This window comes from Cyrtonyx montezumae, unplaced genomic scaffold, assembly GCF_038088225.1.
Source record: "Cyrtonyx montezumae isolate F1298 unplaced genomic scaffold, pur_monq_1.0 scaffold_2, whole genome shotgun sequence".
In the NCBI taxonomy this organism is placed as follows: domain Eukaryota; kingdom Metazoa; phylum Chordata; class Aves; order Galliformes; family Odontophoridae; genus Cyrtonyx; species Cyrtonyx montezumae.
In genome coordinates, this window is record NW_027071936.1 from 61,195,018 (window position 1) to 61,209,995 (window position 14,978).

The 14,978-nt window shown below is 45.7% G+C and overlaps 1 protein-coding gene across 5 annotated transcripts in view; it reads right to left on the reverse strand.

Moving 5' to 3' along the window:
* The window catches only part of FGFR3 (fibroblast growth factor receptor 3), a 52,607-nt gene that overhangs the window by 4,057 nt on the left and 33,572 nt on the right, over positions 1-14,978 (reverse strand). For 2 of the 5 annotated variants that reach the window (XM_065735886.1, XM_065735891.1), the window contains 9 exons: positions 12,008-12,158; positions 8,199-8,386; positions 7,181-7,329; positions 6,968-7,089; positions 5,629-5,739; positions 5,006-5,196; positions 3,277-3,399; positions 1,660-1,730; positions 273-410 (listed from right to left, as the gene is read on the reverse strand). In XM_065735886.1, the coding sequence (XP_065591958.1) occupies positions 273-410; positions 1,660-1,730; positions 3,277-3,399; positions 5,006-5,196; positions 5,629-5,739; positions 6,968-7,089; positions 7,181-7,329; positions 8,199-8,386; positions 12,008-12,158 (1,244 nt within the window). Of the gene's footprint in view, positions 1-272; positions 411-1,659; positions 1,731-3,276; positions 3,400-5,005; positions 5,197-5,628; positions 5,740-6,967; positions 7,090-7,180; positions 7,330-8,198; positions 8,387-10,810; positions 10,956-12,007; positions 12,159-14,978 lie in introns of all 5 variants that reach the window. The other 3 variants (XM_065735889.1, XM_065735890.1, XM_065735887.1) reach the window with 3 other exon arrangements.

Sequence of the window (14,978 nt, forward strand, 5' to 3'; positions counted from 1 at the left end):
GTGTGAGACTACAGCATCACCTTGGAGCAGGGAGGAGGGATTTGTGGAGCCCTCACTACTGATCACCTCATGTGCATACAGGCTCTGAAAGCAGGACGAGGTCCTGTCCTAAGAGATGCCAGAGCTGCACACCAAATTGCCACCCAATGAATGAGGAAGAAGCGTGACACCCCAGCAGCCTGAAGCAGGGCCTGGCCATGGCCCTGGCTGTCTGTAGCCACAGAGGGAAGGGGAAGTGGGAAGAGGAGAAGGGGTCAACACCCTCTACTCACAGGTCGTGGGTGCAGTTGGCAGGTTTATCCATCCGATGGCCTTCTTTCAAGAGTTTGAAGAGTTCTTCAACAGGAATTCCCGGGTATGGAGACCCTCCCAAAGTGAAGATCTCCCATAGTAGTACTCCAAAAGACCAGCTGGAAACCAAAGAAAGATCTTTAAAATTCAATGAGGTTTTGGGTTTTTTTTTTCCCTCCACATCCCCCCCGCCCCCCCCAATATCCCCTTCCCCCTGCTCTGCTTTATTTCTGTGCAGCCATGCATAGCTAACAAAGTCATCAATAGCATGACTAATTGCCTAGGCCATTTTTACTAGTTACTTGGAGATCTCCGCTGATCCAACTCAATAGCAAAGAAATCCCAGGCACCAAGTCTGAAATTGAAATGAGCATTTAATCAGATAGGTGACAGCCCATCTATTACCCCCAGCTCTTTGTTAGGTCTTCCACCAGCTCCACTGAATGGAACAAATCAAATTATTCATGCACAGCTTCACTGAATCGCAGGCTTGGAACCACAGGCCACTAATTGTGCAAGCTGATACCAAAACTTGCTTGTTACAACACTCATTTCACTGGCCAAGCTGAGAGAAAAATACCCCAACAAAAATCAGCAGAGCACTAATGTTACACACTCCACTCCTGCAGCTGTGCTCTGGTTAAAAGTCCTCTTTTCAAAAATATCTTTCGCCTTCTTCATTTTCTTTTTAAAAACAGGGATTATCTGTCTCTGTTTCCCTTTCAGGCATGCTCTCTCTCCCGTTTTCTAGCTTTGATTTATCTGTCATCCCCAATGCAGCATTACCTAACCATGGAAACTATGATTTAAGATCAATAAAGCCAAAGTATGTGAAATTTACAGAAATAGAAATGATTCATTTGTCCAACTGCAAGCGGCAACCCTTGGGGAACAGGCAGCCCGTCTGCTAAATTAATGTGAAAAACTATTATTAACCAAATATTGAAATAAAAAGTGTATGCATATTGAGCTACTTTGGTCCATGTGAAGTTCAGACACGATAAAAAACTGCTGAAACTACTTCCCAGACTGTTCTGCTTTCCATTTAAGTCAGGAAAACGAAAGCAAACTTGAAGAGAGCAGCCTGTGGAATGAATCTCCTCATCTATAAACCACACAAGAAATACCTGCCTGCCTTCCAGTAATTTTTCAACAGTTTACTAGAGATCCGTGGTTAAAAGCAACCAGATAACAGTAAAACAGAACCACGTGTGCAAAGCTGCATCCTGGAACTGATTCATTTGCATTTTCAGACCCCGGTGTCCCAGACAGAGCTTGAGTTTAGCAGTACGTTTGTCTTTGGGATAGTATTAGTGTTTATTCTGCTGTCATTTTATTATTATTTTTTTAAATGTGGGTAATGCTTACACATCGCTCTGGTGAGTATAGACCCGGTCAAACAATGCTTCTGGAGCCATCCATTTCACAGGCAGCCGACCCTGTGATTAGAAAGACAATGGGAACATCCCATCAGCATATTCCCCCAGCCACAACGGCACCATCTGAATCTTCTTTTCTAATCCAGTTTGAAACATTTTCATTAACAATCACATCTGTCTTCCCGGTCACTGCGCAAAGCAGTAGTGGCCGCATATAAACAGATTACAGCATTTGATCCCTGGATCTTTGCTGACAATCTTTGTGGTAAATGCTCTCTGCAGAGAACTGTATTTCTCTGCCAAGGCAGGTTTAACATATCAGAGCATCTAAATCTTAGCATGGGAACTGCACCAATTGCTCACATATGCAGCTAGCACTGAAGCAGATCATGGCACAACACTTTTCATCTCTTTGGTTGGAAGAAACAATGTGATGCCCAGCCCAAATCTTGCTTAGGCTGAACTACAAGGGGAACTTCCGAGAGCATTCTCCAAGGTCAGATTCTCCAAGAATCAAATCCTGATCCCACTGGAGTGAAAAAGAGACCTGATCCCAGGTTTCCAGAGGACCATTCTGTATCAGGGTTATAAACATGCCTGTCTCATACAAGAAAAGAGACAACAAATACTAATTTAATCATTACTCTTTTGGGCTTTTCTTAGCCCCTGGAGTCCAACAAAGGACTAGTGCTAGGTTGAGGTGTAATATGGCTATGGGAGGGTTTTATACTCCTCTTATCCTTCATTTCACTGAGGTAGGCAGCTAGAGATGGGACATAAGCAGGGTGCACAAATCGGGTAATGCTCTCAGATCTACAGTGCAGTTCAAACGGGAAATCCATCTTAGCTGGAATCAAAACTCTCAATGTTTTCTAAAAATTAAATGTTATGATATTGCAAGGGATTAGTACGGGCTGACGGGCTTTGAGAACTGCCTGAGCATTTAGACTCTTTGCAGTTACAAAGCTGTGGAGCACTGGGATGTGCTTCATGTCTGCACTGCGACAGTGATGAGGAGGGATTTATCACGGACTGCTCTGAGCTCAACGGCTGCTGTAGGGCTTTGAACCAAGACACTGGTCTTCTCTCCTGTCCTTGGATCCTAAACTCTATGGAAACTGCTTTGGGACCATATTCTCACCTTGGTAGTGGAGCCATGGAGCTCTGTTTTAAAAACTAGAGAGAAATACATGATAGCCAGGTAGCTCCAGAAACACATAAAAAGGTCATATTCCTCTCTCAAGGGCTCTGGTGGAGCCAGAGGTTGGCTCATTGGGACCTTTATGAACAGCTGAGCAACTAGCTGAGGCTAGAAAAGGCTCTCTTTGGTAAAAATCTTAGTTTCTCTTAGCCTATAGTCTACCTGACTGAGATGAGAACCTCTCAATCAGCTGATAGCACCTGCGGGAAGAAAACAAATGGTGAGTGGCTGCCTGGGACCAGCCTGCCTATGGCTCTTCACCAGGTGAAGCTACAGCAGATTTCTTTATCCTAAGCCCCTTTGTCCAGTCTAGAAAGGTAGATGTGAAGTGAGGGCCACTTCCTGCAGGGATAGCAGTTCCCTGCAAAAAAGAAAGCTGCATGTGCTTGTCAGTTCAGTACTTACATTGGTGGTTTTCTTGTAATAGTCGATGTTGTGAACGTCTCTAGCAAGGCCAAAATCAGCTATTTTCATCACATTGTCCTCAGTGACTAACACATTCCTGGCTGCCAAGTCACGATGAATGCACTGTGAAAGGTGAGCAAGTCCATAAATAAGGGCTTGTTAGCTGCTTGAGCCTGGAACTAACAGCTACGTGTGGTTTATGAGCTGCCGTTTCATTGACTCCCAAGCTCATAAAGCTGTGAGTACTGCTTAATTCCTGGCTCTCTGTGTCACTGCCTCATCATGCATGCTCAGTGGGAGCCACCTCTTAGCAACACCTCATCAGAAGCCTCAGCACTGACATGGCCGTGCAGCACTCCTCTCCAAAGGGGATGCATGGGTAAGAAATCAAACCCTACTCCTTCTGTAGGCACCTACTGGGATACTAATTTGTCTCTAATACATTTGCTCCACAAAGAGCAGTACTGGTTGACATTTGGAGTAAAAAACCTCCGATTAATTAAGACATCCCCAATTTACCCAGAATACATCATAGTCATTAGCTGAGAAAGAAGTTAAAGTTGCCTGCATTGTGTAGGAAGCAAGCAGCTCTAAGCCACTGTGAACCACCATTGTGAACTGCAGTCTCAGGGCCAACACACCTAAAATCTGGAGCTAAACATTTGGAGTAAACCCTAAGGCCTGATACTCCACTTGTTGATGTCAGGGTAAATCAGGACTAATCCCAGGGTGTGATGTAAGCAAATACAGCAGCAGGCTCAACGCCAACAAAGCACTCCCCAGGGAGCATCCTGGGCATCTATGTGCCAAATCCACCGCCAGCTCTGTTTGCAATGAGCCCACATGTGCTGGTGACAACCACAAACACGTGTGCAGTACGAGGGATCTTGGCTTCCTCTTGGGTGTCCTGCATCTTTAGCAATCTCACAAGGGAGCTGGGAAGTCAGGGGTGCATGGAACTCCTGACTCTTAAAGGTGAAAGCTCACAACTCTGTGTGATGCTCACCCTGATGCTCACTGAGGGCAGAGTCCCACTCTGAAAACAAATTCATTCTACATGTAGCAGATGCTGAATTGCTGAGGGCAGGCACTAAAGTCTGGGCTGTTTGTGTTTTTTGTTAGCACTTTGGAGATGCTGAAGAGTGACAAGACCTGTTCAGCTGCATGGCTCATGTAGCCTGCATATGGGAACAGGTTTCTACAGCTTAAGCCTTCAGCAAAGAAATTAAAATCCTTTGTAATGAAAAATCTGGCCTCCAAAGGGAGAAGCCTGAGGTTGTCCTGCACACACACAGTACTGCTTGTCTTTGAACACATAGGTCTCTTCTCAAGGAAGAAGAGAAGGCTCTGGAGAGACCTCAGATGCAATCCTCCAGTACCTAAAGGGAACTTAAAAGCAGAACTGACTTTTTACGTGGGTGAATAATGATAGGGTAAGGGGGAATGGTTTTAAACTAAAAGAGGGGAAATTTAGGTTAGATGTTAGCAAGAAACTGTTTACTCAGAGGGTGGTGATGCCCTGGAACGGGATGCCCAGGGAGCTGTGGGTGCCCCATCCCTGGAGGCGCTCAAGGCTGGGTTGAATGGGCCCTGGGCAGCCTAAGCTGGTGGGGAGCAACCAGCCCAGAGCAGGAAGTTGGAACTGGGTAGGCTTTCAGGCCCCTTCCAACCCGAATCACTCCGTGATTCTATGACCGATGCTTTTATCAACTGAGGTTGCTCAACTCACTTTCTGTGACGCCAAGTACTCCATGCCCCGGGCCACCTGGTAGGCACAGGAAACCAGGTCTTTAAATGTCAGCTGCTCCTCCGGCAGCTTGCAGGTGTCGAAGGAATAGTCCATGCCAGGTGGGCGACGTGCCCTGAGGTATTCCCGCAAGTTCCCCTTCGATGCATATTCAACCAACACGTAGAGCGGTCCTGCAAGCAAGAGCACCATCAGCAGAGACTGAGGGCTAGGCTGCCCACTAAAATCCCATCATTTGGATCACTGGGGGCAGTCAGTCAGCAATTAAATGGAAATAACCACAAAACTCGAGGACATCATTTTAAACTAATGAGAAAAGGAGAAAGACACAGAGGTGGACCTTGGGGACAAGGTGCAACTCAAGCCAAACCACATCAGAAACAGGCAGGAGCTGTTTGGTCATCAGCAGGGCCCAGACAAATTTCACACAGTAGATTTGTGAGCAAGCCAGAGGAAGGAGGAATAGTTTCTCAGCACTGATCAAATACAGTGGTTTGGTCCTTTACAGGGCAAGAATAGCTCCAGAAAGCCATGTGGGAGACTCAGACCAATGCTGTGGATGCAGGAATGTGAAACACAGCTCCCCGAGCCCTGCCAGCACATACCGTCCTGAGTGCAGGCACCGAGCAGGTTAATGATGTTTTTGTGCTTCCCGATCATTTTCATCATTTCCATCTCAGAGACCAGGTCTGAAAGGTCCTTGTCTGTGGCATCATCTGCAGAAAACAAGCGAGGAATGAGTGCTTTGTTAAGCATTTAATACAATTGTGGCATAGCCATACAGAGATTGATGGGGAAAGAATATACAAAATGTGTCATTCTTTGTTTTTATTCTATTTTTGGGATGAAGTCTCAAATTAACAACAAAAACTACTATCACAAAAAATAAAAACCAGTTCAAAAAGAAAAATGGAATTAATGAAGAGAAATGCTCATACGTAAATCAATAATACAGTTCATATTCTGCTTCATCCTGATGAATATTCATGAAAAAAACCCAGTTTGGGCACTTTGCATAATTTTCTTGCATTGTGTCCCTGTATGGCAAAGGGTTGGAACTAGATGATCTTTAATGGTCCCTTACAACCTATGTTTTTCTATGATTCTATGATTGTTTCCCTCCCTTGTGTCCAGAGGGTCAGCATGCAGGAAGGTGAGAGCTGGGATGGGGGACAGGGGGAAAGAATGTATTTTTCTTCATGGAAAACTGTACAATTTCTACAGAAGTAGAAAAATTGGGGGATATCTCCTCCAATGAATGCTTTGAAGAGATGGAAATGCTCCTGCTTCCAAAAACAACTTCAGAATGGATTGAAAGAAATCTAAAGAATATTTTTCTGATAAGAAAATGTCACCCTGTGTAACCTCAGACCTGGGCTGCACACTGCCAGAGCGTCCACCCTGCCTGGTCCAGCTGAACTCCTGCAACTCCTGGTGATTCTGTCTACACATAGGTAACAAGGACTCCTACAGAGGTGTCCTGTGCATTGCCCATTTTGGGCTCCCTTTCAACTCTCAGCAGTTTTGGATTTGAGTTTACTTGATGAGAGAGCAAAAGGAGTTTGGCAGCTGAATTTCTGTAAGCTCCAGCTGAGCTTGTTGCATAGGCTTTTGCTACAATAGCCAGTGTTGGTTATGGGGGGAGTAAAGAGAGGACTAGTTCCTGGAGTTGGCTGGAAATGCAGGCGCTTCCCCTTCTTCTCTGAGATCATATTACCCCTTGGCAGAGAACTGGGTTAATTCCTCTTCCCTTCTGCTGATGGGATTTACACCTTTACATCCTCTCCAAGGAGACAGCCCTCACCCTGGGGCTACATGGGTGAAGCGGAAGAGTGGCTCTTCCTTTCTTCTATTGGATCCGTTTGAATCAAAGACTTAAAATACGGAGGAAGAGAGGAAACCCCAGCGCAATATGATGCTCTACCCTCCACAGGCTCCCCATACCTTTTAACATCTTGACAGCCACAGTAATGGCCTTGTTTGGCTTGTCTTTATCAATCCCAATTGCTTCTGCCATCACCACTTGTCCAAAACAGCCCTCACCAAGCGGCTTCCCCAGGGTCAGGCTGGAAGGAGGAACAAGCAGCTGTGTTAGCAGGTGCCAGGGAGGTGACACTCCCAGGAGGCATGGGGACCCTGCTGGTGGGTTTGACTGACCGAGAGCGTGCCAATTCCCACTTGGGATCCGGAGGCAGTTCCAGCTCAGAGACGTTGGCCAGCATCGGCCCATCACTGGAGGAGAGACGTGTGATCCGGACCAGGGGTGTGTTGGAATTCATGGAAGAGTTAGACTCCAATGACACCTGCTTGGGTAGAGCAAATTAAGTGTTATTGCCAACTGTATCCCAAGCGGGTGGGAACGTGCTTAAGATGGGGGGTTTTGAAGTAGTTCCGTCCACAGACACCTTTCTAGTAATTTCTATATGGGAAATGCCCCCCACCCTTGCAAAATTTTGCTGACCTAGGAGCATGTGGTCAGGTTCTTCACTGGTAGAAAGCAGGAACAGGTCAGCCAGGGATCTCCTGCAAGGAAGACTCTTGGCAACTGTGTAATAATGAATTAATTTGCTCTGTCTGCTTCCACGTGTGTCTGGGTGCACAAAGTATAGGCTATGGGGTGACTTCTCTTCTGGCATGGTAACTGCCCACCACATGCCTGAAGTCAAACCTGGGACATCTGTATACTTCCCTACGTGGTTTTACACAGATGCTTCTGCTCCAGCACCTTTGCAATTACATGTAGCAGAGCATCTCTAGCTGCATGGAGAAAGAGGAACCACATGCACCTCAAAGAGAATGGTTTACAGTTTGCCAGTCACCTCAGTGAAAACAGCTCTTGCTCCCCAAATTACCCCTCTAGCACAGTCAAACTGCTCCCCAGCAAGATCTGCTTTCTGTGACATCCACAAATGCACTGTGAGCACTGGGAGTTGCTCACGAATCCAAGGCAGCTGCCATCAGCTATTGCTCCACTGGAACGGAAACATATTAATAAAAGAGCAATAAACTCCTACACTGCAGCCAACTTATGTTGCTCTTGGGTAATGTCCTTCTGGTAGTTTCTCACCTATAAAGAAAATGTCAAGGGGAAACAAAAAAAAAAAAAAAGAAAGAAAAAAAGAAAAAAGGAATGACCATAGCGGGGAATAGGAATCTTGTATCTACTTTCTGTTACCTGTCTCTTGAGTGGAAATTTGGAGACTTTCTGTACAGTGGTGGTGTTCATGGCTTTTTTGTTTGGCATTTTCATCCTGCAGATAATCACAATGACCAGCACCAGGATGAAGAGGACTAAGCCAGTGCCATAGCTGAGAATGCCAGCGTACACTGAGCCCGAATCATCCATTTCCATCAGCTCCTCTGCTGCAGGACAACAAGAGACAGCAGTCAGGTGGGGTCACCACTGCCTCCCATAACCACACACACAGCACTAAGAATTTGGGTGCCAAGAAATTGGCTCATCCACACAAACTTTCTGACTGACTCCAGTGAGGAAACCCCCCTAGGCCAGTGGTTTTCCACATGCAGCTGAAGCTAAGATATTATTTTGGTTTGCCTTTTCCTGGGATACTTTTACTATCTTTTGACATAATGCTGTAGAGCCTTCAGCCCACAGGTTGAAAACCACTGCTCTAGAATGAAGGCACCTTCACGCATCTGTCCCTCTGAACCAGATCTTGCTTTTTCCAAACATCCAAACCATGTTACGGGGTGCCTTGGATGTACAAAGATTACAGGATGGGGGTTTGCTGCTGTTTGTTGATCTGGCCCCTCCAGTAAGCACATCTGGACCTCATGTGATGATCTCCATCAGATCAGTGCCTCTTCTGAAGGACCAAGCGGCTCAAAGGGCACCAAGGGGTAATGCATCACAAAAAGGAAAGTCTCACAGCAGATATCTGTATAATTATTTTGTGAAAATTCAGTTCTGTTGGAGGGCATGGCTTGGACAGGTGGCTGAGCCAGGAGGGTGATGGCATGAGCCCATCAGCAGTGGCTGGTCACAATCCACAACAGAGGAAGGGCCATGATGGAACCAGTCCCCTAAAGGAGGATCAGTATCAGAGGAACAGTCAGCAGTGAAAAACTTTAAAATGAAGTCATGCCAGCATGGTTAGCTTCCTAATGTCTCATTTGAAGCCACGCTTTGCAGGCAGTGAGAGCCTGTCCACTAGCAGCAGCCGGCTCCAAATCATGTTTCCAGAACTCCTGGGATCACAGCATCTCTGCTCCATTTCCTCTCTTAGGGAGGACAGGGGTTCACAAGCAGAGGTTTCCCAGGAAGGCTGGATCCTGCACCTTCCTCACTGTGGAGGGTAGTGCTTTGGAGCCTGCTGCTGCACAGATGGCTGTCCTTCTCTGTGGCTGACTTCATTATAAAGTTCAGGTGATTTTCCTCCTTCCCATTTTAATTTGCTTAAATAGGAGGCGGGGGTTCATACATTTTAAAAGCAATCTAATGGTTGAATGAGACAGGATGAGGAGATTCTTAAATGAAATATTAGTGCTCTAACCACATTAAGTGATTTCTCATCCAGTGGATTGCAGAAGCAGAAACAGGATCAGATCAGCTATTATAAAGCTGGCAAATAAACAGAGAAAAGACCAGCAGATCCTACCTGCAGAGGGTCAGGCACGGAGGAAACCCTCTTCAGCCCCAGGAGAAGTGTTTAAGACCAAATCACCCGCACAGATAAAGTCAAGATTAGAGATGCCAAAGTTCCTGCTTGCTAAACACATCCCAAGACAGATGTGTTTGTGAGATAGACACAAGTATGGTCTACAATTGGGTGAGCCACAGTGGGGGTATAGAATTTTAGGTGCCTTTTCAGTAAGGACCTACCAAACATACTCTAGAGCTACTGCTGTATGCTTTGCAAGGCACGGCACACACTTAGCTTTCATATGAACACAGCTGGAGCTTTCCTGGGCTCTTCCCATAACTAGAGGGAGATCCTGCAGGTGAAGGCACAGCCTTGTACCCCTTTTGAAGGTAGACTTCTCCTGTTGCATATTCTGTGCTGACTTCACTGTCAATGAGAGCTTTGCACGTGAAAGGATCACAAAATTGAGCTCTACAACAGCTTTCATCGTTTTCAGCTGCGGCATTTGTTGCCCTGGGAGCCAGGGCTCCTGGGCTCTGACCATGGATGACTTTGATGGACCTTCTGTTTGAGATCACTGTCTGGGCCTGTTCATCCATGAAGCAGAAATAATGCTAAGGGACAGGTGTACTCATACCAACCAGCTGTGCATCTGATTTTAGGTTCAGATATGAGTTTGAACAGAAAGGTTTCTCCATAAAATGTCCACTGTACTTGTCAGGTTTAGATGTCCTGGACCATCCTATGAGTTTCCTTCTCCCACTGAGTACACTCGCAGCATATGAAGCCAAAGTGTTTATTTTGGTACCCAATGACAACCTCCTAATGCAGAGGCTGTGGACACCTCTGGGCTATTGACATCAAAGATACAGACCATTCTGCATCATTACTGCAATAAGAATTTAAATCTTGGGATGAAATGATTGGACTAGATGATCTTACGGTTGGACTAGACGAGTTTCATATCCCTTTCCAACCATAATGCCTTTATGATTCTATGAAATGCAAGATCTGTCAGCTGTGAGTATGCAACAGGGGTCTTCTGCTGTGCCAATTCACCACGGCACAGAAAACTGCAGAGGGGGCCCTCTCTGGATAACATGTCTGCAGGAACCTGGCATCTCTAAAGCAAATGTCAGAGCACCCAGGAGAGGCAAGGAGAGGCCAGCACAGAAAGAAATACCTGGTAGCACCGTCAGCCAAGCAGAGTGATGTGAGAACCCAATAGAATTCCCTGCGAGACAAGTATACTCCCCAGCATCCTCAAAAGTAACATTTCGCAAGTACAGAATCTCTAGCTCCTTATCCGTTGTGTTAACACCTGCCGTCTACAGGGGAAAAAAAACACACACATATAGAAAGAGGGAAAACAAGAGAATAAGCCACATTCCCAGCAAGTGTGAGGACACCACAGGCAAATTTCAAAAGCAGATTAAAGTGTTTGTTGTTGTTGTTGTTGTTTTTCTATTGGCCCATCTTCCACATATATTCATTCATTCCCCTCTGCAACCTGCAGTCAAAAGCAAAAAAGTTCCCTTCACCAGGTTCTTACTCTGTCCCACTAAAGAAGCATGCAAGCAAAAGCATCCAGATGAAAAATTGCCCCCACAATATGACTGACTTTGGTTAGTAGGGTGAGTATAGGGTGGGAGAGAGAGAACGTAATGGGGAAAGATGGAAAGAAACAAGACATGAGGGGAGAGATAGTGGGGATAGACTCAAGTGCTGATCAGATGAACACACAAACATTGAGTTCGTTGAAGAATATTGCATCGCCCTTTTTTTTTTTTAGAGTTATTTTCAGAATGAGCATTTCAAACATATTATCCAGCCTTTGGTACTGCAGTTATCACAGGAGGGTGTCAAACCCTCCAGGAGCACAACAGCTGGAGTCACACCAGAGAGCTCACCACACTGTGCTGCTCACTGTTTGATGTGTTTGCTTGTAAAAGCCAATGTACAACTTATTTCCCAATTAGTTCTCCAAGGGACAGAAGTCAGTCCATAAAGGCTGTATCAGTTTTGGAGGTAAAAACCTTGCAACAGCTTGGTTTTCCAGAGCGCTGAACGTCGCAGGTCATTAGCATGCAGCTCTGTTATCAGCACTCAATTGAAAGGAAGGGAAAGGAATAAAAACATGAAGGATTGATAGCAAAATTTGACAGTCATTTTATTGTGGGAATTTTTCCATGGCAATTGCTGTATAGGCGTTACATTCTTGTAAAAAAAAAAAAAAAAGCAAGAAAATAAGATAAAGCCATTCATCGTCAGTTGACAGGGTGTAATACAAAATGAATAGTAATTTTAATCACTAGCTTCTTAAAATGTTATAGCTCATTCTTGCAGTTGCCAGGGCCTTGGGACAGAGTCTGTGGTTTACCTGGTTTTGGTTTGCGAATGTGGAGCCAAAATGGCTTTTCGGCTATGCCTACGAAATTGTTGGCTCTACACAGATATTCTCCTTCATCTTGTTCTGTCACATTGAACAGATTTAGGTTAGCATCGGCTTCAGCGTTTTTACTGATCCAAGACTGCAGGAATAGACAGAAACCTGAACTTCAGTAAACCAAACAATACCTCAATCGAACCTACATTAGCTAGGATTGACTGTTCAAGGCTATTTTCCTTTTTGCTGTAGCAACAATCCCACATCGCCCTGCTGTCAACAACCTACCCAGGACCTGGGAGAAGAAGTCCCCAAACCACACACAGGTCACTCTCCTGCCCTTTGCTGGTGTTCCTGCTGCTGGAACGTGCCATTTCTTTCCCAAACAGAACACTTTCCCACTTCTCCATCTGACAGTAAAGACCCTACAGCAGTTCCTCAATAACTCACCAGACAGGAGCACCAGAGAAAGGGCTTAAGCAGAGATTTGTGTTTGCAACCCGGCTCCGCAAATACGGTTTCAATTATCAGATTCCAAAATAGAATTTGGAAACAAAATATAAGCAGTGGCAGTCTGAAACTCGCTGCTGACTTTGCCTTTCAGAAATTAGCTGTAATTTTTTCCACTGCTTATAGGAGCCTCTTCTTTGCTAAATAAAGTGGCACACATAAATCAAACAAACTTCGGACTGTTCAGCAGGGTTTTATTTCTCTTCTCCTTAGCTGCTACAACTGCACATCAGTTTGTTCCTAAACAGTTGTTTGTATTTTGCTTGAAGCAACTATTTTGGGTGGCCACAGTAGTAGCTCGGGGAAAGTCTAGAGAAGTATCAGCTTCAGTCCTGAAAAGGAAAACAAACTGATTGCATTTCTCAGTTTTGCTCTTATGCTCTCCATCCCCACCTCAGTTTGTTCCATTTTCAGGGCCTGATCCTGCCAATGGGGCTCCCAGGCCACTAAAATCAACAGGGCTGATGGATCTCATAGGTTAGTGGAAGCCAAACACAGAGGTGGCATCAATACGGAGCTGCTGTGCCCATGGCTGATGGCAAACTCCACTGGGTTTGACCTGATCTCATCTCTGAGGCTCACAGGCTACAAGGTCTGCCTGTCCTGACCAGTGGGGAAACGCGCCTGCCTGCTGTTGCTGCCTTGTTTATAATTAAACCAGGCATGTTTCAATGCAGAATGTGCAATTTAGCCTTTGACAAAGCCTGGGCACTGTGCTGCCAGCCTCCCTCTGAAATCGGAATGCATTTAGTGTTCTTCTGCAAAGAACAAGGGCTTGCCTTTGATCACAAATGAGCCTGGCTTTCAGGAACTGGCGCAGGTGATGGCTTGGTTTTGTTGAGCTGTTTGAAAAATGGGTTGAAAGTACAGCATTCAATTTATCCATCTGGTCTGAGCTAGGTTTTGTCCTCAATTTAGATTTATAGGGAAATTTCACGTGCTGGGCACCTCTACTTGCTTTGATGGAGATCAGGATGTTCCTCATACACAAACTACCAAATAGCAGCTCCAGTAAATCTCCCAAAAGCAGGAGGGAAGGGGCAGGCTGATAAAAAAAAAAAGCCTTATCTCCCTGCAGGCACCATATTGCTGGACAGTGCAGGGCCCTTCCTCGAGAAGCTGTGGTCAGAAGGGCTGCTACCATGACCCTGCAGCATGGCCAGAATCACAGGATCAGAGTGGCTAAGGTTGGAGGAGACCTTAAAAAGATCACCAGGCTCCAACCCCCTGCTGTGGGCTGGCTGCCCCCACTGGATCAGGCTGCCCAGGTCCTCATCCAGTCCAGCCTTAAGCACTTCCAAGGATGGGGCACCCACAGCTCTCTGGGTGGACTGTGCCAGGGCATCACCACCTTCTGAGTAAAGAATTTCTTCCTAACATCTAGCCTAAATCTCCCCTCTTTTTGTTTAAAGCCATTAAAGAGGATCCTGCCTCAAAGCAACGGCACTACATGACATCAGGTCAACAAGTCCATGCAGCCAGAGGACTGGCCTGAAGATGACGGTGAGATCATCTTTAGTTTTGAAAAAAATAAGCACATACACCCCCCAAAGAAAAGAAAAGACTCCCTGAAAGCTGGGCCTGCTACAGCTCTGTGGAGGCCCAGGACTGGCACACAAAAGATGCATCCCAAAATGGAAATGCTCCGTGCCCCAGTGCTGATGCCGGCATTAACACAATTCAAAGCATTCCTGATTAACCAGAAGTAGTAAATAGACGTGTGCTGGACCTATTCAGCAAAAATAAAACCAAACAAAACTTCTGCTTTTAAACGCCTGTGCTCCCCTTCGAGGAATGCGTCCACAGAAGAGGAGGTTATTTGGCAATTCTAATTACCTAGCCACCCCGGTGCCGCTCCAACGTAATTTTAAAACACTATTTATATGTTCTTTGCCACAGCAAAATGAGAGCTTGTGCTTGTGACACAAGGCACTGTTCGCAGCAGCTCTACGAACTTCCAAAAGGTACCACTTTATCCCATGGGGACCACACACGGAGCTCGGAGACTATGCGAGATGGCATGTGACACAGGCAGCTATTCAGAGTGTGGTGCTGGGCTGTGAAACCAGGGAGAAATTCAAATATGCATAATTCAAACACATTTGGAGACGCAGACAGAAAATAAAAAGTTTTATCAACTTGCAAGAAGTGCCTGCTGCCAGGATTGAAGAGCTGTCTCCAGCCATTTCTTCCAACCAATCTGTTATTTCAATCTGTGTAATTATTTCCAGGGTCTCTGGCTTTTATTATCATGCATCTGGCTGAGTTACAGTTTTGTAGATGCTGTCTGATAAGTTTGTTTTTCAAAAAAGAAAAAAACTTCACACATAGAGAAAGAAGGGTGTGTGCAGCAGGGTGTGCACAGGGGATGTCCATGAGGACAACCTCAGCTCTAAGTTGCGCGGACAGAATCCATTTCCAGAAGCAGAAAAACTGGATTTGGCACTATTTTAAT